This window comes from Chroicocephalus ridibundus, chromosome Z, assembly GCF_963924245.1.
Source record: "Chroicocephalus ridibundus chromosome Z, bChrRid1.1, whole genome shotgun sequence".
NCBI lineage: Eukaryota > Metazoa > Chordata > Aves > Charadriiformes > Laridae > Chroicocephalus > Chroicocephalus ridibundus.
The window spans coordinates 75,589,420-75,615,076 of NC_086316.1; the positions used below are offsets into that span (position 1 = coordinate 75,589,420).

The window sequence follows — 25,657 nt, forward strand, 5'->3', positions numbered from 1 at the left end:
TGAGGTGGTGTCTGGAGCTGTCTCCTGCACTGAACGAAAGGCTTCTACGCAACCCCACCTTGGCCAAGTAGGCAAGGTAAGAAACAGTTTCAGTGATGGAATCTTACAGCTGGTCATCCCTCTGTTCTCTTCTTTGTGGGACATGTCCACATAGCACAAAAGTGTGTGAGTGGGGGGGGGGTGTCCATGTTTAAGCAAGACCATAGCACTTACAGCTTTATTTAAATGTCTGCCTAGGATTTGTTGTGTGCAAGTGCCAACTTACTGCAGCTGAAGCGAATCTTAATTTCAAATATTACTAAATAGCATTCACAAATAAGGGAAGAAAGCGTCCATGTGTGATTTCAGTCCATAAAAAAGATTATTATATGAGCTTCACAGAATACAACCTCCTCTAAATAGGCAGCTGTGTTCATAGAGATTGTGCTAATTATGGGCTGAGTTTGCAAAGAACATGAAAGCATGTGCCAGACATGAGAGGGAGATCAAGAGCAAATTCACAGACAGAGCATACTAGATAGCCTTAAATACTCTCTACACTTTGAAATATAAAGCACATCAATGCTAATGCTCGAAATTGTAACTGACACAGTGTTAAATGCCAACAGCAACCTGTCTATGCAGCTCTATTTAATATAGAGTGCAGCAGTGGAACACTGTCACAGACATATGGACTTCCTGCGTTCTGCAAAAATTCCTTTTGAATAGCACTTTGGGCTCCTAAAAGTCATCATATTTCAGAGTCTGCTGCAAGTTGCTGCAAGTTTCTTGAGCTTTCAACATTTTGTTATTAATTACAATAGCATATTTTAAATCGACAGCTCAATCCTTAGAAGATAACTCAGGCAGTTTGCAAGGAAGCAACTACACATCTTCCACCTCTTTCACAGTTCCCAGGCTGCAAGTTGCTGACTGCTTCACATGTCATAGGTCCATGGACGGGGGGACCACTTGTTTGTGCCAGAAACCACAATTTTCGCTCTGAGAAGTAGAACTACTTCCTGATTATCATTCATCCTTAGTTATTGCACCATATCCATAAGAAAGGGACATTCACTGTTGAAAACACCCATTGCCCATTTTCATGGCTACTATGTGTTGATATCCAAAATCAAGTGTATAGGTACTTTACTGTCTTACAAAACTGCCTAAACAAAGGTAGTAAGGAAAAAGTAATATTAGGGGGGTCAGTAGGGGAATTACCACCACCTTTGCACCCCAAATAAAAAAAAAAAAACAAAACACACTACCTCCAGAAAGAGGTTTAACGAATGTTTAAGTGCAAAATGAATCACTTGGATCAGGTCAGGAAATTCTGCAACTACATTTGCAAAGCCAGCCTCAACTTTGTCCCTTATTGGATGGCAGAAAAACACAAGAGATAGAAATCATCTAGGAATACTTCCAGTTCCTGGGCACCTTCCGGAGCAAAATGTGCTTTGAGCTGTAACACAAACCTAGAGTAATCTTAAGCCAAATACCCCTTACAGGGTTTTATTGTCAGGTCTCAGGCTGCTGAGCAAGTGAGGGGGGACTCTGAAGTCTACAAAGGCAACATATCCAAAATGATATCCAAAATTATCTAGCACAGAAACTAACAGAAATAATCTGATTTCATGCAGAAATAGCTTCAAAATGTTGTTATATGGCAAATATCTTCTTCCTTGTCTGCTTCAATTATTAACCCAGAAGCAAACGTCGTAATGACTCATGCACCAGCACACAAGGCAGAGGCTCACGGTGCCACTTCAGAGGCATTCTGTGCTTGCAGGGGTCAGCACAGCCTGATTTGAGACGGCACAGCCAACCCCTCCAAATGAGGTTTGCAGAGAATATGCCTCAGTCCTGCCTGCCAGGAAAGGGAGCGGAGCTTTGTGACTAAATGGAAGTTTACCTCTGTTGGCTGCTCAACAGTGATGTAACACAAAAGGCTGCAATTCCAGCATGGCCATGAGCCTGACTCCTGTGGTCTCAGACTTCACGGGTGAATTAATCTTGTTCATTTGCTGTGTGATGCATGTGGATACCCAATGAACATCCTGCAGGCCTTGGGAAGCGCAGCGACAAGGCGGCAGGCAGGGTTCCAAGGAGTAAAAGAATAAATACTATGCTTGGCAAAGTAAGCCAGAAGAGTAAGACAGGATTTCAATGGAAGGAATGCCTTCCCCCACCAGAGAGGAGGTACTCTCCAGTACAGCTACGGTACTAGCTGCGTGCTAACATCAGTATTAAAACAAAACATAGAATGCTTCTTCACATATCTAGAAAGCTAGTTTTTTTTCAGAAACTGACACTTCACAGCTTTTAGGTGGCAGCTAAAAAGCAAAGAGAAGCAGTTTTGAAGATCCACTCCCAGCTATGTTGCTACTTCAGTTCCAGAAACTGCTGCTGAATTTCAGAAAATAAGGGGAGCATAAAAACTTCAATTATTTCGGAGCCTTCACTTTATTCAATCATATCTCAAGGCTATCAGCACATGGTTTCTCATAGTTTCAACACAAAAAGCGAGTTGTGGATAGACTCTTGTCTGTCGAGTAGACAGACAACTCAGTTGTTCTCTGGAGAGCAGCAATTTAGTTTCACTAAAGAGTTTACTGATGTGCAAATCTGATGCGTGGACTCCTTTGTTTAAGGAAGCTTCAAGACTAAAAATACTTGTGATGAAGCAAATCAAAGGACAAGAGCACATTGCTGCAATTGATACCAAGGGGATATTTCATGACAGGTGAAGGTTATGATTGAAATAAACATCACCTGTGTCTGACAACATGACTATTGTACTAAAATACAAGAGTGAAGTACCACAGCCAGTGGCTGCAAACGTACGTGAGCACTGAGGCTCTACCACAAAGGCCAGCAGAGCAGATCAGTCTGCAAAAGACCACAGAACGAAACTGAGCATCATTATCCTGATTACACAGGAGAAAAAGAGAGATTAAGAATATGTGATGGCTTGCCTGAGACTGTACTGACTCAGAGGCACAGCAAAGAGAACAGGGCTTCTGAGACTGTCACTCCAGCACCCTGTTCACTGAGTTAATGCCTCTCGCTGACCTGATTTGTTAGGCGAGGCCCATAGCCCAGGCTGCGCAATTATGCCAACTGCCTCAAGTCTTATTAGCATGCAGCTAGCGCCAGGCTTGAGGGACTGTGTGCACCGCAGGATGGGAAGAGAATTCAAAATGCCAAACTGGAAACACAGTCCAAGCAAGACTTTTTTTCAAGAGGGGCAAGTGCAAAGTGCTGCATTTAGACAACAGTGATATATAGGCTGGGAATAACAGCTAAGACATTCTGTTGAGGGTGCCTGGGGTTGGCTTGTGGCCCACTGGAAGCAACAATACCATTAAAGAGAAAGAAGTAAAAAAAAAGAAGGGAAAAAAAAAAAAGAAAAGGCTCCTATCATCCCACTGTGCAAAAGCAGCAGCACTGCCTGCAAGGCAATGCAAGGCAAGGTCTAGATGAAACATCAGTATTTAAGTCTGGGTGTTGTATGTCCAGACACAGACCAGCTGGAGAGAGACGAGTAAACCTCACTTACAAGGAAAGCTGGGAACAAATGGGAACCAGCAGGAGACTGGGAAGGGACATCACAAAAGCATTTTCCTCTTGTAAAACCGGAACAATTTGTTCTCCATGCCCAGGCTGGCAGGACAGCATATAACAAGCTCAAATCAATGCAAGAAAGATTTGGAGGGGGAAAAAGGGGCGTGTTATAAATCCCCAAAACCCAGTGTAGGGGTAACAGTGAAGCACAGGGGAAAAAAGCTGCTTGAAGGAGATGTGGACCAATCATCACTGAAAGCCTCTAAAAACCAGTTAAACACTGGTCAGAAACAACACACCTGCTCTTGCCTTTGGCGATGTGTGGGATTCTAGCTACAATATTCTCTCCAGGTTGCTCAGACAACTTCTTGGGCTCATAAACCTTCCTCAGGTCTGAAATCTAACTAAAATTGCGAACAATCACTTAGAGCTTAAGAACGACTGCTTATCTGATGTTTCCAACTAAACCACCTGGTCTTAACAAAAAAAGAAAACATTATCTTTACTCACAAATCCTGTTGTGTGTGTATACATATGACATTCATATAGACCCATACAGACGTACCTACAGTACATAAAGATAAAGCTGTATCTATTAACACAAGAATGTAGCCACACATCCACAAGTCTGCTGTTCAAGAATTGACCAAAGCCCACACTGCAGGCACAAAGTGGCTTAAAGACTGTCCATGCCATTGCTAAAGCTTTTGAAATCTTGGGAGATACTGTACAACAAGGGATTGAATTATGAGGGGACAGTGGCACAGAGCACCAGAGGGGACAAACTTGCACATAAACACAGAAAATCAGGGTGAAGAAATAGTATGTCATGAAAGTAAGCTACAGGAGAACAAAATTGACTACCCTCAAGGTAACACAAGGAGATGCACAGCAGGGATTTGCCACAGGAGACATAACACACTTACGCCGGATATTCAGGCACTTTTCCCTTGAAGGCAGGCAGATCACGAACATATTCATTGTACAGCCACTTCACTTTGAAGTGTAAGTTCATATAGTCTGCACTTTTACACAGTCTGTGTTTCTCATGCTCTGTAAGGAAGGAAAAAAAGCGGTTTGTTGTGAATTTACCACTATCACTGTATCAGGCACAGGAGGGTCTTATAAAACATGACCATAGTATGCAATGGTTTTGAGGCTGAAGCACCTATAAAAACATGAAATTTCATGACGCAGGATTTTGGCAGCAGGCAGGGGTTCTTGGTGGTTGACTGTTGGGGCTCTGGAATTTATTTCTATAGCTCCAATTAATAGTACCATTTGTTAAAGACTTTTTGGTTGTCTAAGCAATAAAAACAGAGCAATCTCTTATGGCCTTTCCATTTAACATATGACAGTCCAGATTTCATCTTTGCAGGAAACAAATCAAGGACAGCAAATCTGTTCATTCTTGGATATAAACAAAGGCAATGCCAACCCCTAAGAGACAAGAGTAGAAAGAAATTTGACATTGTGAGTCACAAGCAAGTTCAAATGAGCTACACAGGAGCTGGAGCCTTCCCGGATCCCCAGTTTGGAGAAATTCATGACACTTCTTCAGAAGGCAACTGTTTTCCTATTTGCATTGCCTTCCTGAGCACAGTCCACTGAAGCGACCCATGGATATCTACCTGCTGCTGAGCCTCTTCCTCCTGCCAGGTTTTGTTATGTTTTCATACCCAGGTAATGTCAGGACAATGCAGTTCCTCCCTGTATAACGCATGTACCTCCCCAACATGACTCTTCCCACACACCTACGCTGCTAAAGCACTTGCCACACTCAGACCTATGTTTCTGCAGATCATCTCCCTAGACCACCCTCCCTCACAAGAAACGTACACTCCATGTCTTCGCTCTCAAGGCCCTTCACAGCCTACGTCCACACTACCATCTTTCAGCAGCTGACTCCCACCTCTGATCAGCCCACAATCCCTGGTTTTAAACTACTTGTTGATTTCCCCAAAAGCATCTCAATGCTTTCTCCCAAGCCACCCCTCACGTGCTTACACAGGTGGCTACTGCACTGCTTTTCTTCAAAGTCCTCCTTGAAAAGAACAAAATTAACTCCTTTTTCATGATGCTAAGAGGACTCAGCAGACAGCTCCTGCCTGCACTGTGATCCTCTATTATCAGCTGCCCTGTTCTGCACTGCCGCTCCCTCGTGCTGCTGCTGCCTGTCTGTATCCATCTTTTTCCTCTGCCAAGCTTCAACACCACGAATACGCTTTGTGCCAGGCTTCTGTGTTTATTCTTGCACCACGGCAAGGTGCTAGTCCATGACTACAGTGTGAGATATGAGACTAAAACATACATGATTTTGGCTTAGACTCATGGGTTTTTTCCCCAAAATTTGACTTCAGACTTGTTTTCCTACCTTTTATGTGTTTACCTCATTATTGATGTAACTTTCAAAGGGCATTACCACTGATGCGTAGACAGGATCCGACTATGATAAAAAGTGGAAGTGTTTCTCTTAACTTTAAATGGCTTTAATCTAGGACTTTAGTACAAGTATCCAGTAACTGGGTAGATATATGCTACAGATATTCCTCAGCAGAAGATACATCTTAATGATGTAAAATGGCTCCAGCTTTCTAATCAGTTACCTGACAGACAAGCTTGTCTTACAATATCATCATCTATTTTCAAGTAAATACGAAATTCTTGCAACTGTTTCAAAACATTAAGAAATTACCACATCTCTCTTGAAGCTTCAACAACACGCACAAGAAGAAAGGCCAAATAAATTACGAATCATCCAATTGAAAACACAAAAAACAAAGAACTTATCATGCATAATTGTTCCATATGCCTTGTCAACTCCTAAGCTGGGGAACACTCCAGTGAGTTGTTTGCAAATTCTCTGTAACAGTGTAATACGGATTTCCTACTAATTCACATGTAGCAGATCCAATCTCAAAAAAACCCCAAAACCTAACCTTTGTTTTGAAGAAATTAAGATGTCCAATATCTGAGAGACGTCCCCAGTGGTGACGGTTTGATGGACAAATGTGCTACTGTTTCGCGTGTATTGTGATCCACTACTCTCCACGGTGAATTTGTGTGTATTGGAGCCAAGGAAAGTCCGTACCTGTTTTACATTAATAAACCTCGTATCTTTCTTGAGCACTAAGGAAGTATATGTATACTTGGTGTCTGAACTGCTGACCTCCCTCAAGATCAACTGTAGAAGAAAATGCAAAGCACTCTCCGCAGATCTAAAACTGGAAACAAACACAGCAATAACCGTGCCCGCTTAGCTCCCTGTGAGAGTGAGGAAATCAATGGACAATTATAACGTCATTAACTGATATGCGCTGCCACCCAGGTGTTGTTCCGCATGGAGAACGCAGTGTTACTGCAGAGGGAAGGCCTGACTTGGAGGTAAAAAGGACTCAAATCAGATTTATTTCCTCAAAAGTAAGCAGTCCACTAAAAGCAAGTAATTCAAGCCTTTTCCTGTTTCTTAGGACAATTTAAAACACCACTAAGTTGCAGAAGAGGACGATGCAAAGCGGTCACAGAAGCATAAAACCAAGAACTGCTACTAGGACTACCTAGCCATCTAAGCAGTAAAGGAGAGGCTTAACACCAAGAGCATAAAACTACAGGAAAGTAAAAGAAAGAAGGAGAGGTCTTACCACCATAAAAGAGAACTTTACGTATGCGAAAGAGAGGTGGGGCTTGTGACAGAGAAAAGACAAAAGTGAACCATAACAGCTCAAACATGACGGAGGACAAAGAAAGCCAACAAAGCCCCAAAACCCCCTCACCCCCCAACAGCTTGTACCATCTGCCTTCCCCCCTTCAACGGACCCTGCACAGTTTTGATCAGCTGCTTTCTTTGTAAAGGGAAATGTTTAAGAACACTTGAACATGACACAGAAACACATCGAACAGAGGTATGCTTTGAAACACCATTTTAGAAAAAGTAAAGTGAAGAGCATAGAAGCCATCAGTCTTAGCACATTTCTGTTCTGCTTTGTAACCTGCTGGCTTTTAAAGGGCTTAGCAGCAACAGTGGAACGGTGCACAGATATTTTGCAGCAACTGCTGTGTTTCATCCTGAAAAGACCGCAGAGTTCTGTAAGTCTCTCACATTCCCTCAGCAGATTTCATCTGCAAACAGTCTCCTCTAGAGACGAGCTTTTAGGGTCACCGAGGCCATATTATTGAGGCATTAATAGGGAACTGCTTCCCAGAATCATACTGTCTAGTGGCATGTCAAGTTCTGTTTTTCAGGACTTCCACCATACCTTTAATCCATGGATTTTTTTTCTTGATCATCAGCCTACTTTCCATGGGTTAATTTCTAGCAAATAATGCTGAATTTCTCCAAAGAAACACTAATAGGTACTGAGGCTGTTAACACTTTAGACAGCTGGCATCTGTGTGTGCATCTGATCCCCCCCCCCTTATTAGAAGTGAGAATGTGGCAGAATGATTTATTTCAATCCTGCCCGCCAAGTCTACTCAGTCTCTCTTCCTATTAGCGATGTTTCCAATTTACAACTGTCCTAATGCTGATGCGTCCAAAATAAGATGAACCATTCTTGTCAAGGATGACATTGATTTTCTATTACTGTCTTTTAATGTCTTCCTAGTAAAGGAAGAGAAAAAGCCCTCTTTGCTCGGAGAGTTTGTGCTTTCTGGGTCACATAGGTTTTACCAAGGACAGCAAGAAAACCAGTAACTCCAGTTACCAGTGGACTTGCGAGGACGTAACCTAGCAGCTGAGCACTGGTCAGCATCCCAGAGGTGGAGCTAATTGTATAACTTGGAAAAACCATCCTCTATGTTACAGTGACTCCAGGGTAGCATGATCTTGCCAGGCAAATCTGGGCCACACAACATGACTACCTGATCTGATTTACTTTTGGGTTGATGGGGAAACAAGGGACACTTCTCAGCCCCATCCTGTACTGCCTTCGGCAGTGAGGAGGGAAGGGCCAGGTCTGCTATTCACGGTGCCCTGAGCTGTCACCTCTTTGGGGAAGAGAAAAAACAAAACAAATTGGGTAGATCCTGGAGCTTCTGCTGTGTCTCAGCAGCTGAGTCTCCTTAGGGGAGATGAAGGCAAAAGATAGGTCTGCCATGCACTTGCTTTACAGCAGTCAAACACAACGCTGCTGTGACTATTGCTACCTGTTGCTGAACATATTTTAAATAAAAAATAGGCGTTTCATTTTTGTGAGTTTTGACTAACATTTACTAATTTTACTAATTCACTAACATTGACTAACATTAACTAACAAATGAGTAACATTTCACACATTAGCAATCTAACTCTTCTTGAAGGTGCCCAAGGGTCAGATGCTGCAGCATCCACAGGCTAGCAAAGACTTCTGGTTCTGAAGCACCTGAACACTGTATTCTAAATATAAATTAGTATTTATAGGTTGCCCTGCACAGGCTACAACTGCAGATGGGGGTAAGGTCCAGCTGGGAGAGGCACAGTTAGCTGCCACCTGTGGGTAAACAACTCATGTAGCACCCCAACTCGGAGAAGCCATCTCCCATCTGAGCCTCCCAATTCTCTTCCATGCCGTACACCAGAGGGCAATGTGGAAGCGTTAGGCTGGAAGAAGGCAGGAGGCAGCTTCGTTCAGCCAGGCTGGCACTCTTTCTACACCAAAGCCATTGCATGTTCTTTAAGCTAGAAGAAAATTTACTCCTATTGCTGAGTAAAAGGGCCAGAGACCCTCAATCGTCATCTCAGCCAGAAGGGAAGGAATAGAGCCACATATGAACTAGAGCTCTCACCTCATCAGTTATTCTCCATCAGATGTTATCTACAGCTTAATGCCTGGGACCCAGCAAAGGGGCTCTCACCCAGAACTCCTCAGCTCATCAGGTACCATCAAAAAACAACAGCTGGAGTAACTAGTCAGAACAGGAGTCTTCTAAGCAGCACATACCCTCCATTACTGCAGCAGCAGTATGGTCTTCCACATCTTCTTTGCAGATCTGCTCATCACTGGCATAAAACTACAGGATACTAAAGCTAATATTAGCAACTACATCCAAAGTGCTAAAACTACAGGTAGCAGATTAAAGTCTGCCAAGTCACAACTATAAACTATACTAAGGAGCATGAACTTACCACTTGGTGAGGTGAATGAGCTCATGTTATCCAGAACTTAGGAACAGAACATAAGGGAAAACACCACGAAGAAAGTTAGGAGCAAGTATTATACCCTGGCTTCATGTGCACCTATCTCCACAAAACTGATTAGATTTTGCTGCTCCTGATGCATACAGATCTTGGAGCACAGCAGAAATGCACCCAAGGATTACTCCACAAACTAGGAAAGGCGGGAGTATGAAACTCTTGGTGTAGTTAAACTGGTAGAGAAATTAGCAACTCAAACTCAGAAATGACAGAGCCAAGAGCTGAGGACAGCAAATCTAATCATCATCCTTCACATCACTTAATCTGCTTCCTTTAACCCCTTTTTTCCCCCCTCATTTAAACAAAAATGCAGTGACCTAGTCCAATCATCTGTATTTAGAATACATGTAATTGAATTGTTGTGAAGCTTGTCATAAAGGTTGTCTTCATAAGTTTCTGAAGAGCAAAGAAGTGAGGAATCACACTTGCCTCAAATAGAATTTTACACCCTGAGGACTTCTTCAATATATATTTGGAAGAGACCCTCACCAACACAGACTTTATCATTGTTCAATCCTCCTGCAGGACTTGCACAAGTACAATTTGTACTTGCAGAGTACAAATACATGTACTGTGCAGTTTTTCAGCTTTCATTCAAAATGCAAACCCTTCCCGGTCCCATCAGCTGCCTTTCTGTCAACTTTTCTCACCAAGAAATACTTTGTAGAGGTATTGGGTTTGCGTGTCAAGGTCTTAGTAGCAGGAGGGGCTACAGGGGTGGTTTCTGGGAGAAGCTGCTAGATGCTTCCCCCGTGTCCGATAAAGCCAATGCCAGCCGGCTCCAAGATGGACCCACCACTGGCCACGGCCGAGCCCATCAGTGACAGTGGTAGTACCTCTGTAATAACATATTTAAGAACAGGAAAAAAAAGGCTGCACAACAGCAGTCAAAGAGAGGAGTAAGAATACATGAGGGCACTAAAACCAAGTTCGGAAACTGTAATAAACCATCAGAAGAGTATTGCAAGTAGCAGAACTCCTTTCTGAGAGTTTGTTGCGATCTGCATGCCTATCTCATTTTCACAAACAGTAAAATTTCTCCTTTGCTAGGAGTCTGGCAGAATTATGCAAAGACTCATTCAAAACAAAGATGTCTGCAGCAGGATTTGTTCTAGCAGCACATTTCTGCCGACGGCTCAGACAGTCTACACTGTATCATACAGGGAACTATAGCCATAGCACAACCCAGAGCTCACCTACTTCTCCAGCCCGTTCTACCACTGTACGTTGCAGAAAGAAGTGGCTGTTGATCTATGCTATCATAAACTTCGGGTCCAAGTGAAATTCTGATTTCAAACCAGCTGGGTTGACAATAAACAGCTTGCAACACAGCCTAATGCACAGGTCTAGAGCTCATGCAGATCTCAGCCTCAATTCTCACCCATAAAGCATCCGTCCACTGCTAGAAATCCCTGCTCCAAGTAGTGGTGCTACTAATGGCTTAAGCCTCATTTACACCAAATGGATAGAGAACAAAAGGTCAGTGACAAATCAGCTGGCAGCAGTGAGGAATTCTCTTACCTTCCATGGCATATTTCATATCCTGGGCAAAAAGACTCCACATCACCTCTGCGCTGATCTTCCCAACAGCAAGCTCCTGAGGAAACCTGAGGGGACATTTAGGAAAGGTTTTGGCATGTATCAGAGCAAAGGGCTCTTCTTTGTTCAGCTCTGAGCTAAACTACAAATTGAAAAGCTCAACATTACAGACGCTTCCTTCACCCTAGATAAATGACCAGGTGGAAATTGGAGATCATGGACTGGACTCTGTGGCATAGTTTAAATAACCTGAAAACAACACTGCTGTTGAGACTGGTTTTAACTCAAAAAGACAGGCCCTGGATGTCTCTCCTAGAAGAGATGCATAGAATAATTCTGGAAATGTGATCTCAATGCACCTTTTTCCCCTTTCTTGTCCATATTTTTTTCCCCCAGTTTTTTCCTAGGGTTACTAGGCTGACAGGTGAACACTATTCATGTGTCCCTGCCATATTAAATCAATGATCACTAGGGCATAATCCATCTCTTTGTGTATGATACCTTGTCAGATATCTCCCTCTCTTCTGCCCTGAGGGGCTGCTGGAGGAGTATCCACCAGTTAAACAGTTGGGTTTTTGTTCCTTTCCAATGCTGTGCCAACCCCACCCAATCCAATCTCCTAGTGCTGCACTGAACACCACATTTCTAAATCACAGCGTAAGGTACTGTCACCATGGCACCACTGTGTGTATTAATGTGCATCCAAGAACTGCTCAACATCAGAAAAAACCAAAAGAACTCTCACCCCATTTTCAGGTGCCTCCCTGAGTTCAGGATTGTAATAATCAGGGTGTTTGTGCTCGAACGCCATCGTAACTGAACCTTTTGAAACTCTTCCATCCCAATCAAAAAGAGTTATTTATATAGATAGAGACAGATAAGACAGAAAGACAGACAGACAAGATAAGTACTTCTATAAATACACAAGTGACAGAAGAGATAGAAAGCAGTTTAACAAATAAAGCAGAGCACACAGAGACTAGCATTAGCTGCACAGGACATGGAAGATTCTTACTGATTCAGGACTGGGGTATAAGAATTCCTGTCCTCTTCTATGATGGAAACTATCAAAGTGATGAGCTTGGGCCAGAAATCCAGGTTCCTGATGCTGGGGCCCTGTTCCTCAGGAGGAAGGTCCTGATTTTTGTTCTGGGAAGGAAGCCATGGGAAAACCAGTGTAAATTTAAAGGAGAAATAAAAAGCTGACCAATGTCAGCTTACACCATACAAACTCCAAATACTAATTACTTGTATACCCTTTAATCTGAAGAGCTTAAAATTATTACCGTATGCTGGCAAGTTGCAGGATCTAATGCAAAACGCAGTAACATGCCAAACCATGTTGCTTACCAGTGGCCTCAAACCCAAACAATCCCAACTCTGTCGTTTGCTGTGCCAAGGGCAGGTCAGGCTCCAGCAGACCTGCTGAGATATCATTTGCTCTAAACTTGTTCCAAATATTTGCATTCTAAGCACCTGGGTTGATGACTATATCCACATTGACACACTGTATGTACATCACTGCAGAGCGGCCAGTAGAGCTCTCATGGATTTGAAAACAATTTGTGTCTAGAGGTACCTTCTAAGCCCAGTGCAGGACACTGGATGCCAGAAAAGATGATAAAATTTCACTGCTTGAGGTTTATCTGTGCTAAAGATAGTTTTCTTGATCAGGCTACATTTGCTTTAAACGGCTTTTGCTCACGCAAAGCTGCATCAAACCTTCCCTTCACAAATAACTGCTCATGAAATAAAATAGCTGAGGCTGGCAAAACAAATCGTAATTAGTTAGTGTAAAACAATTATCACCCTCCACTTACTAATTAGTGCTCATTAATTGATTACAAGTTTTCTGCATTCAGAAGATAACAAGTCACATAATTTTGTTTGTGTTGGCTTTTTATATCAATTAGTATTCTTGTTATTATCTTAAGAAAATCAGAAACTTGGATTTCTGCCCATTTATCTGCTACTCACAGGATCTGTCTGGTACTCGCGACTGTACAGCTCGTGACAATTGTTGAAAATGTACTCATAGGTGGAGTTGAGGCAAGCTTTTACACAGTCCTTCACTACCTGGCTGGCTCGGGGTGGACTCTGCAGCTCTTGGACCTGGCAAGGAGACAACAGAGTCCGTCAAGCAAAGCACTGTTCATAAATCAAACAGGGAAAGAACAAGTCACCAGGGTTTGGAACTACCCAGGACTTGGTTGTTCTGCCTTCAGTGACTTGTGCTATCAGTGACCCGAAACCATGAAGAGGTCGCTCTCCCCAGACGTAAAACAGCAGTGACAACACTTGCATTCCCACAGGATCATCCGGAGCATAAAAGAGATTTTGAAGTGTCAATTAAGAGTCTTCAGAATAAATAAATCATGGGGCTTGATGTGTGTATAATCTGAGTGAAGCACACACATTTTCTGCTATATTTATAGGATTTTGCTGTGAAGCCAGAGAGCAATCTTTCCAGACACTGGAAGAACGTGCAACAGCGTAGTGGAGCACATTAAACCTGATCTGGTAGTCTTGCTGAAGACCAAACACTCGCGTGCCTTTAAATGCAATAACTTTCTTTAAGGACGTATTTCTTCACAAGTTTTATTGAATTTTAAAGCATACCAGAATCCGTAGGGACATGCCAAGCAATAGGCCTTCTCCTCCTCTTGCAACAACAGTTCTTTTCGTTATTTCATTGTTACGTTGCTTTAGAAAAACACTGCAGGGTTACTTTAAACTAAACAGATAAGCGAACATCACCCTGCAAATAAAACTATAACCTAAGACAATTCTGATATTGTCACTACCTCTGAATTTTTCGGAGTATTTCTATGAAGCAAACTTTCAATACAGACATATTGTCTGAATTAACACTTTCAAAATAAATTTCTAAAATACCATTTACCCTAGGGCTTAAGAGTACGATTTTAAGCACTTGCTCAAATAGGTCAAATTGAAAATTTGCTTTGTTTTTGATAAAATAAAAATTACTAAGTGACATTTGCTAGCATAGAACAGTATTTTTTTAAAAAAGTTTAGAAACAAAAATCAGGAATTAAAAATAATCTCATTACACATTGCTAGACCAATAAACTTAACTACAGAACCAGCACATTAGCATTCATAACAACTCTCTTGGATGTCTACTGAGAGATGCTACCCCATTTTAGTATCTTACCCTCCAAGAAATAAATATTAAAATATTTACTAGATAAAAGATGGTGAAGAGATGGTACTGGCTGATAAATGTTGTAGACAGTTTTATAGGAAAAGCTTCTTCATGTTATTAACAAAAGTAAATTATCTTCCTAAAACCAGACCATTTTCTTTTTTCCTTCTTTTTTTTTTTTTTTAAATTATTTTGTGCCGTATTTATGACTGAAGAACCCCAGGTAAAAAAAAACAGCTTTCATCTCCATGATGCAAAATACAGTGAAGTAGAGATAAAATTTGGATGTTTATTACATGGTCAGCAGATGATCTCCATTTTCCTTAAGTATATAAAGCACAACGACATGAAACAACAGTTTGAAAATGGGAAAACAACTCTTGTGGCAAAAACTGCAGTGGCTCCATTACCATCCCCACCCGTAACACTACCTTCATTCTGAAAAAAGTGATGCTGGTCAGCAAGTCCACCGTAGACTTCAGGTCCTGCAGCCGTTCGCGGCTGCTGGCTGGGAAGTTATTCTGTTGACAAAAAAAGGGAAATCGTGTTGGAAAGCGCAGTCAGATCCATGCAATGCTTCAAGCATGTGCTAAATAAGGAAAGTGTCTTGGAAACATTTCCTGCTCGAGAAGCTTGTACCAGTCAAAACAATGCTCAATAAATAAGGCCTTTTTGCTGCAGGAGCTTATCCGTTTGCTTAATTAAACAGCTTCTCCTATGAATGTAAAGTTTGTGGATGCCAGGAGACTGACAACCCTTGTCGGCAGGAGATCTCTCCACGCCTGTAGAAGGAGCAGGCAGGGAGCAACAGCCTCACCACCGGCAGCCCTGGCCTCCCCCCTGAGGTTGCTTGCGTGTGCCCTTTGCCTTGTGCACTCACCGCTTGGTTTTTGGCTTCTCTTCGAGACGCCAAGAGGTGTGGTATATTAGCAACCTCTCCAGAGAAATAAACTGGACTAAGAAGGGAAAATGACCACTGTTCCCTGTAACGAGTCATTGTAACCACTCAGTCGCCTGTCAGATCCAATCTGCAAGATAAGCAGTGCCTCTTTCCCTCGAATGCATTTACTGTACATAGTCTGCCCTCCACCCTGCTGTCCTTAGCCGTGGTTTCCTCTTCCACTCTCTGTATTCGGCTGAAATAAGCAGTCTCATTGTCCCTTCCAGATATGATACATAAGTGTGCATGTATACATGCATGTAAATACATATGCTGAATGCAGCAAGCTTTGCTTCTTGTAAGAGATTGTTCCCTTTCTGACCTCAGGCACTGTGCCCTTTCCTACATTCCCATTCTTTCCTTCCTGTGTCCTTTAACATGTTCATGTTCCCCAGCATGGTCTTTCTGATGTGATTGGTTTTGCTGCAAGTAAAATAGCAAAGGCAACCTTCACTTGGACAGTCTCTTCATATTTGCACGTTCAAAAATTTTTAGAGACAAAGGTAAAAAGGGCAGAGGGGAACCAGTTTTCATTTATTACTGAGGACTTGGGAGAAAAATATGCTGTCTCTTGGCAGCAACTGAGTATTGCTGCAGTTCAGTTAACCACTGCAAGCAATTTAATGCTCTTTACAGTCATTTGTAGCTGCTTGTTCCTAGAAAACTCTCCTTTTAAAGTTAAGTTGTCCACACATGGACTCTCTAGCACTCAGGGTATTTACCAAAATCAAAGACCCAGTTCTGTGGGCCAAGATTTATAAACAAACCATTAGATGAGTCTTGGGGACTGAATACATATTCTTGATTAGGAATAATAATCAGGAAAAGATAACTTTAAATATACTGAAATTCAACCTCCTCTATGCTTATGTCAGCTAGCAACCAAGCAACAAAAAGAACACACAAAATAAGTACACTTGCTCACAAAGTCTTTTCAAAATAACTATTTTGAGGGTGACTTGGAGTTATTCTTTAAAGATCTCCATCTCTCCTCTCTCACTCCCAGAGTCTGCTACCCTGCCCTGGAAGGAACACATATTGGTTTGACACTTTCTTTTTGACAAATCCACAGACTGCTTGTTATTCTTTGTTTTAAGTGCTTACAAATCGCTTGGTTAAAACAGTGGAGGGGGGAGGCTTAATCTGGGTAATTTAAGTTGTAAATTGCCATCTCCTCTCTTGAAAGGTGGAAACTAACACCTTTTTCTTCCAGAACTTAACCTGCCCTTCAGGGGTCTTAAAATAATTAAGAGCTCCGAAATTGTTTCAGCCATTTCTCTAAACATACAGCCAATTAGATTAACATCTAAATTATTTAAACTACACAAATCTCTTCTGGTCCTTTATGTAAGATCTTGACAAGGTTTAGTTGCATTTGCCACCGGAAAGCAGCTTTTATTGAAGATGACGCAATCAAAACCAGCATCATCACTACAGCTTCCTATTGCCATGTGTTGATAACTTTCCCTCTACTACCCAGCGTAACAGTGCTCTCTTTAGACCTTCTCTTACTAGTAATGTAGTTTTAGAATAGCTTTTTATGCAACATTCCTTTTATCTTCTTTTGCACCTTTCCCCTTTTCCTTTTTATTCATCTTCCTAATGCACTTCTCCTCTTAGTCCGCTTCTGTTTCCCTCCTCTGTATGCTTTATGGTGTTTCAAATAAATGCACTAAACCAAGCTCAAATAAATAAATCAAGGCAAAGCTCAAATTTTGCCATCATTTTTAATTTTTTCAATGAATTAGTCACTAATTAAAATAATATATCAAGGAATTAAACAAAAAAGTCAAGTCACATGGTAAGACTATGTTGACTCTGGAGTAGCAAAGAAACTAGAGGGTTACGAACCCTGATGAACTGATGCCGACATTTGAAACTCAACTTCCCCATATGCTGAAATGAGGGGGATCTGAACCTGAGAGCACATCTTGCAGATCCAGAGTCAGTGACAGTGATTTGAGCTTGCCAGACCTAAATTAAGTGACAACATGGCTGCAAGTCCTCTAAAAGATTTCTGTCTTACTATGGGAGAACAAGTCTGTTTTCTCTTTGTAGAGGATACCTGAAGTAGCTGATAAGAATAATTAAAATTAATTAATCCAATTGAACTTACATTTCGGGGAGGGTATCAAGAGATGAGCATAGCCCACAATTCTTAAGTTATCTCAGATGTCTTGAGGAAGTTAGAAGAAAAAAACATGGTTTAAGTTCTATCCATGAGGAATACAAAATGGTGTATTTGAGCAACAAGCTTGTGATGACAATTCCTTAAGACATAAACTAGCCAAACCGTTAGAAAGGTAAGAGAAAACCAAATGGTGCGTTTCCCCTCTGCCCACCAGAATGCCTGAAAGGATTCTGTTTATTCCCACTCACCCTGTACATTGAGAGATCAATACGAAGTGAATTATGAAGCTGGTCCAGAAGCTTCACAAATCGTTCTTTCTGTGGAGCAGAAAACACCAATAAACATCACATATCACTACTGTCCAGACAACGTCCACAGTAAGCAGCAGGATATCAGGGAATTTGTCTCAGATCTCAGGAGAGTGGGAGGAAGCAATGTGGATGCATTGTATTGTGCAAACAGTATTTTCTTTCGATTCTTGGATTTACTCTTATACTGTAATTATTTCTGAAGTCTGTGTCACATTAGAAGTGTCAGAAAAATAGGCCATTTTCACTCTGAAGCAGAAGCAGAACAAAAACCCCTCTTATTTCTAGTCTGCAACTTGCACCAAACTTATATTTAGGAGAAAATATTTATTCAGAGAGGACTAAAGGAAAAGGCAGAAAAGGGTCTAATTCAGAACAGCTCCAAAATCTTATCTAGTAGTTCAGTCTTCAGTATCACAGACTTCTCGTGACTGTCTTCTTGAGGTCAGGTCTCTCCACTGGATTCTGCTCTGTCATTGTGAACACCACCTCATTCAATCTATATATTCTCAGTCTGATGGGAAGTACGAGCTTTTACAAATACTTTTCCAGCACGTTCAGCTCCACCACATGTTATACAAAAAACATTTGAACCATTAGGGAAAAAGAGTTGTTTTTTTTTCTTAAAGCAGTTGCTGTTTTTAAAAACAAAGTTCTGAAACAATCAGATCGCACAGTATATTTTATAAACAGCATCACCACGCAGAGTTTAATATTATTTGCTCATTTCCATACCATCTGTGCTCCAGTGCAATTTGAACATGAAAAGTAAACATCTCAATGCATTACACTGATTAATATCTAAAATGTGTGATGATGACTACAATTAAACTGTGCTCTTTGTCTAGTCTAGAAGAGCTCCACAGCTTCCAACTCCTCAGATTTAATATTCCTTAAACAAAGCAAGTTATTTATTGAAAGGCAGAAGGACTGTAGGCAAATTAGATAAATCCAATTGTTCCATCACCAAACACGCAAACATACCCCAAAATTGGAGGCTGCAAAGCGGTCCGAAGCAGACACATTTGTGGAGGCAGTTGTGTGCGCATAATAAGCATTGATATTGGCAAGTAAGGTGCTCATCACAGCTGGCACGCCTGGGCACATGTATTTAGAGGAGAGACATGCAAAATGCCTGCAAAAAGGACAGTTCTGTAAGTCATTCTGGTCTCTTTTGTGTAGCACAACTTGACTCTATCTCCTACTCTAGCTGGCACCATGGAAGTTATGTTTTTCTCCCTTTCTGTAAATCTCCAGCATCTAAAGGGTTTTTTTCAGAAAGATGCCATCTACACAACAGATATGCTCAAAGCAAGAAAAATCTGCACCACAGCCCTTTCCAGATCATAAAATGGCTTCTCAACTATTTGCTGCCAACAGCTTGCGACTTAGGTGATACCCTGGGTCCTGATGCCAATTCCTAGAACCAAGCCTGACACAAGGAAATCTATATAATTTGCTGACACTTGAGGCAACCGCAGGTCCTGAGGTGACATGAAGCAGCAGCAACTGGAAAGCATTCAAGCACAGTGATATCACATGCTAGTATTTCTGTGCTGCACTGATACGTGATTCCTTAGGGCTAACCCTTCCAGCCTGCAGGAAGCCTGCACGCTCATTTGCATTTTCCCATTTAACTGCTCTCATTAAAGCGCAAGGAACCTTCCTGCAGGAAATCTCAAAATTATGCCAGAAGCATCCAGGCTTGTGAAATGATTAAACAATCAAAGAAAATCTGTTAGACATAACGGAAAAAAAAAAAACCCTAGAGCTTAAGAGGTCTGGTATTACAGGACATGGCAAGTAAAGTTCATTGCAGCAGAGCTGGGCCATTTCTAAGCAGTTGTTTTACAGCAGGAATGCTCACTGAGGTCCCAAACTAAATTTGGGAACTATTTTCTGAATGTAGCTTTCTGCCTAAGGGACTCATCACAGACACTAGCTTCTGTGCTAGTTAACCCACAAATGATTATAACCTAAAAAGCTCCAGTGAGAGATTTTCACAGGAATTCACAAGTCATTATTTCAGACAAACATGATAGTGATGCCTGAATGTTAACTTGCTTGCCACCTGATACTTATGTACCAATTGGCCATTTAGGCAGTTCGTAAAGACAGACACATAAAATGGCTTTGTTTAGCTTGAAGAAGAGAAGGCATGAGGAGCAGGGATCTAATCAATGTCTTGACTACTTAGCAGAGGTGGGAGGCTTAGTGAGAAGATTGAGCCAGGACAAAATCCTTTTAGAAGAAAGATTAAAAGATAAGCAGCAATATGCAGCAGTTACAACATAGAAAATTCAACGCAGAATTTTCAAATTTGGATTTCAACTTGGAATTTCTTCCCAAGAGTAATGCAGCCTGAGGACACGAGCCCAGAGAGGTGGTAGGTCTCCATCCGTGAAATTTTCAACAAACTGGAAGAGGCCCTGACCACTCTGGTCCAACTCCCAAGTTAGCCCTGCTATAAGCAGGGACTAGATCTCTGGAGGTACCTTCCAATTCTTTTCCACTTTGGCTTAAATCAATAGGCAGAAAAGGTGCTTGCAACTTAATGTAGAGTACAGATCATAACTTATCCAAGCACCCAGACCCCAAACCTTTCAGCTTCTAACTTGAAAAAGTTCACTTTTGTCTGCTATATTTAATATTATATTTGAAATAAGAAATGAGCTAAGCATAGCACTACTAGTGCTTTTCCTTAAGAGGAAAAATGGCTAATCCCAAATCCAAATATAAGTATAGTGACAAGGAAAACGCGCTTTGAAGATCAAGAACTGCGTGAGCCTGGCTCCAAAGAGGACAAATCAGTAGCTCCATTACTCAGACTTCCTATAAATGCCTTCAGCAGCACCTGGGAAATTAGTGACTTCAAAGGACTGTATCAATTGCCACAACAGACACCTAGGACAAACGCTTTCACAAAACCTCTTCCCTTCTCACATCATCAGAAAACTTCAGTGGGATCCTTGGACAATATTTTTTTAACAGAAAAGTGCTCAGAGATTTTAGAGTTTTAAAACAGGAACGGCTCAGCTATCAATAACAAAATATGGTCATTCACACTAACAAAGCTGGTATAATTCCTGAGAATTAGTTCTAACAGTGCTCACATGAACTGCTTGGATAGCTGCTTAATTCCAGTACTTTGACAGACATTATTTTCTAGACTTTGAGGAAACCAGTGATTCAGAGACAGGCAGTCTCTTCCCGCTCACCATAAGCCCCATAAAGAGCAGCTGTCACTACCAAGCGTTCCATTACCAACATACTTGATTTTCTAAATATTAACAGTCATATTAATTAGTTACACCAATTATCTGCGCTAAAGAACACATGAAATGCATCTTACGTCATGGCCTGGTATATTGATTCAATGCCGTAACGCATTGCAAATTCGTCCACGATCTCTTGAGCTGTCTCATCAAAATACACCTTCCAGGCATCATCTCCTTTGGCATCAGGGATCTTCACCACCCCACTCCCTTGCACATCTGTGAGATGGTGAAAGAGGTTCTGAAATACAGAACAGGAACGAAATTATACGTGAGGCTGCTGAAGCCTCCAAGTGAGCTTCATGAAGAGCTTGGAATTGCTGAGAAGGTGGCACCAACACAAGTTTCTGTGCTCACCTCCCTCTTTCTTCCCCCCTACCCACTGTGTATTTTTCTGCTTTTACCTTTTCTTCTTGATTGCTCCTAGCTGAATTTTTTGCATGCATATCTACAACTTTTCCCAGTGATATTGTGAACGATGCAGAGGAGTGCTTCAATGCAGTGAAATCACAGACTAATTAGTTTCCTGAAACCTACACATTTCTGTCCTCAGAATGAAATGCCTTAACATGGACAAGCTAGACGTAACAGCTCTGTATCAGCTTTGTAATTATTATTATACAGCAGAACGGTTCAAACAGATTTATTTTTTTCTGAAAAGGACATCCTTAAGATCACCCCTTGCATTATTATTCAAGATAACCTTTCACTTTATCTAATGCTGCAAAGGCTTTCAGCTATCATTGCTGTGCAGAAATTGCATGCTCAGTTCAGTGGGATTCTCAGTAATCCTCAAATTCACATCACTTACAGATTCATCAGCCTTTCAGACAGCTGGCTCCCTGTAGTAAGGGATGCAAAAGTCTAATGATCTCATTAGGAGCTAGAGGACTCTGCCTTACACTACTATTTGTCCTGATTAAATTATTCTTGCTGTAAATCATCTTCATTTTATGATACACAAATGAAAGAAGATGATACTTAAAGAGAGACATATTTGCAAAAAAGAAGGGCAGCAAGTGATCACACATGTTCAGAAGGAAAAATAATGAAACAGCTTACCAGACAGAAGCCATCATTGAAATAAAAAACACAAAATACGTATTGAAGGACACAGCATACTAAAAGAATTCTACTGATGTTTTTCTAAGCTTTGTATCTCCTTGTTCCCTGGTAAGGCCAGAAGACACCACAGGGCTCATCTAACTCAGCATCGGATGAATGTTATACCCATAGCTGAACATTCCTCTGTGTGATATGTCTGTCCTTACTTTCTAATCTGAATTTGTTTAAACCTCGCTGGACCTCATGATATTCTTGTATGTCAGGTAAAAAGGACTCTGACTACTCTTCCTTATTGAGTCACTCAAAGACTGACCTGCGACCTGCCTTCTCTTTGATAGGTAGGCTGGGTATCAGGCATCTCTCCGAGACAGGGTTTTCCCTTTTGTCATTCTCACAAGTCATCTTTGGATTTCTCACAACTTCTGCAGCACTGCCTGCCCAGCTTAGTCCACCCTGAGACAGGTCAGTACCCAGTAACCGCAGCTTATCTTCTGTTCCCCAACAGTTCTTCATAGCTACACACTGGTGCAGCGTCACAGAAGAATTTATAACACCAATATTTGCATCACTCAACAACCAGAGTCAAAGCCGTCCCCAGATCAGAATTTACTTATCAAGCATTTTGGTATGCCTTCTCTAAAGCAGACATAGATACAGTACATGCTGAAAACATCGTTCAAGGAAATTCAGAGGCTTCTCCACGTTAAACCTAGGGGGGACTGTGAGCTGGACCAATGCGTGATCTCTGCCTGACAGCGGCACAGCTGTGACAGTAAGACAGACTGAGCCAGCCAGCCCTCAGGGCAGGGGAGGCAGCCTAAAGCATTCTTTGCCTTCCTGACAAATGCGAGTCTGATGATTCAGCGTGTTCCCAGGCCTCCAGAGCAGGGGAAGGAAAACTCATCTAGGGCAAGGAGGAGCATTTCGAGGAAATAAAGGTCAGAAAATTGCTTCTTCAAGAAAGAGAAGGGACATGGCAACGTCTGAGCTGAACGCGCTTCTTACCTCATGAAGGCAAGTGTACTGAATGTGATATGGAGCCACCTTCTCCTCGCCTTTGATCTCCACACTGATTTGCAGGCGAATAGCCCCGGACACTGCAGACTTATCTGTTCGCTTCTCTAGAAGGAAAAATCATCAGCAATTACATGCATTTTTCATGTTCAGAGCAGAGCCATCTCAAGTTAAGAACACTGGAAAAGAAACTGCTGGAAGCTCAGGCTGAGCTTGTGATCAGAGTCACCATTGAGAAAACTTCCTTACTTTTTTCTTTCAAAACATTGAATACTAAGTAGGTATCAGCAAAACAACTGCCATGATACACCCTCAATATGAGGGTGTATCTAGCTAGAAATATGTACATTTCCTAGATGTAAGCTAACCTTTTTGACAGCAAATGTGCTATAGGGTCTTGGATTCAGTCAGCTGAACTAGAACCATCATGGACACATCCCTTTTCTGAGAACAGAACTGACATATGTGGAATTTGTTCCTGACTTCACTACAGTCCTGAGCTCCTGGGAATTGCTGGTGCTCCCTACCAAGAAGACTTTGGACCTCCTGTGATTATTACTATGCCTGTCAATTCAGCACCATCTGGTTACTTGCCAATACTTTCTACAACACTATTTTGGTCACTGGGAAAGGTCTCAACAAATTCGCAGCCCAATGCAGTCCTCTTGCAGTTCTTACAGACTGTTAAAATGCTTGTGTCAGCACAAAAAAGGGCACAGGACAGGAAATGTCTCCAGCACAGGTGGAATACAACCCTGCTCCGAGCATTTACCCATTGTACTTTCCAATGCCCAACAGGGAAAACCCATCACCCTTCTGACATGTTATACACTTCATTTTAACTGCTGCTCCACAGCACTATCATATGCCCCTTGAAATCATGTAGGGGTTTTTTTGTTTCATTTTTTGTGTTTTTTTTTCTTTCTTTCTTGCAAACTGCCCAGATGCACCCAAGTGTTCTTGAACATTCTCAAACTAACATGTGACATGTTTTCAATCCCAACGCCCTGCTCACCAAGGTTGTACCACACATCCATTTCTCCACTTAGAGTACGGACTTCAATGATTGTCTGCCCCAGGAAGTCATCCGACTCGCGTTTCAGTCTCTGCTTGACGCGAGACTTGATGTCGTCATCTTCATCCCACACTCGCACCTTGATCCGGTCAGAGGAATTATGGCACTCACTGCAAACGAGACAAATGTAATGCTAAAGAGTACACAATGCAGCCAACATTTATGTGCTACATGCTTCACGTTCCTCTTCACCCACTTGTACAATGGAAGAGGGAGGCATTAATAAAATGTAAACAAAGGCCTATTTTGTAGTGTCTGATAGGAGCTACACAACAACTTTTTGGTGCACTATAAATGCTCCTATGACATGGTAGATACTGCACTTCAGATGCATGCTGAAGGAGTGTCCTGCGCTGAGTGCCACCACCAACTTCAGACTTGCTGAGTGGCTGTGACTCTCCTGCTTGTCCTCACTCTCAGCAGCAGCTCCCTGAACTTGGGAATTCTCTTCACTCTTTGTTGCTTTTACTGTGAAGCCCACAAAATTCTGGTGATAGCTAGGCTGGTAAACTCCTCATACACACCCCAAAAATGCCCAACAGCATCTCACGGGTTTCTGATAGCTCTTCCCCACCCATCACCTGCCGTTCAGCGGTAGGCGTTAAAGGCTACTTGTGTTTATGCACGTGCAGTATCTAGAATAGGACAGTCAAGGCCTGTGACAAACAACCTTCATGCTGTTTTCTAATGAAAGATAAATAGCTCAGGTGGAGGTAGCTATCTTACTTCAAGATAGTCACAAAGCAGTAGTGCCTTAACGTACAATACATTACAATCAGATGATACAAACACTGCCTGTGCGTGGGAGGAAAGGGTGGGATACAGCAGTTACAAAGTTGGTATTTAATTACTAGAATTGATTATGCCTATTATTCACAGCTCAGACTGATACTTTGTGCCCAGGGCAGATCACGAAATACATTTGCATTTAAAAAAAGCAGTTTACTGTTTGCTGAATTGGCACCCAGCAGCCTAATAATACATGCGCAGAATTTGCGGCCTCCCTCTTTTTTTAGGTGTTCAGATACCTTTTGTAGAGACAAACAGGGTCCTGGATATCAGAAGTGGGTAGAAGAACCTTATTATAAGAGCTCTGCTCATTTACAGGGCATGCAATACAATAAAGCAATTTGAATGCTCATATGAGACCATGACAAGGGTGATTACTCACCATAACCACTACAAATGTCTGCCCTCAAGGAAATAAAACCTATGAAAACAGGCAACTTCTGCTGAAGGCCTGTTTTCCAGCCTTTTTAACATTAACATGCTGCATCTGTTGCTAAGCAACAGGGAGAAGGAAGAAATGGGTCAGAAGAGATCTGCTAAGCCTGGTCAATAAGATGTGGCAGTGACTGGTATTTGCATGCTCTCTATCAAGAAATCTTTTGGGCTCTTTTTGCCACCTTTGTGATTCAGGACTGTT

At 41.8% G+C, this 25,657-nt stretch overlaps 1 protein-coding gene across 1 annotated transcript in view; it reads right to left on the reverse strand.

The window, feature by feature from the left end:
- Positions 1–25,657, reverse strand: part of UNC13B (unc-13 homolog B) — a 216,744-nt gene that overhangs the window by 39,273 nt on the left and 151,814 nt on the right. The window contains exons 17-26 of the mRNA XM_063319831.1: positions 24,172–24,341; positions 23,148–23,263; positions 21,155–21,318; positions 18,787–18,937; positions 17,743–17,811; positions 14,855–14,944; positions 13,235–13,369; positions 12,273–12,406; positions 11,240–11,325; positions 4,473–4,599 (exon numbers count right to left, since the gene is read on the reverse strand). Coding sequence (XP_063175901.1) covers positions 4,473–4,599; positions 11,240–11,325; positions 12,273–12,406; positions 13,235–13,369; positions 14,855–14,944; positions 17,743–17,811; positions 18,787–18,937; positions 21,155–21,318; positions 23,148–23,263; positions 24,172–24,341 — 1,242 coding nt within the window. The remainder of the gene's footprint in view (positions 1–4,472; positions 4,600–11,239; positions 11,326–12,272; positions 12,407–13,234; positions 13,370–14,854; positions 14,945–17,742; positions 17,812–18,786; positions 18,938–21,154; positions 21,319–23,147; positions 23,264–24,171; positions 24,342–25,657) is intronic.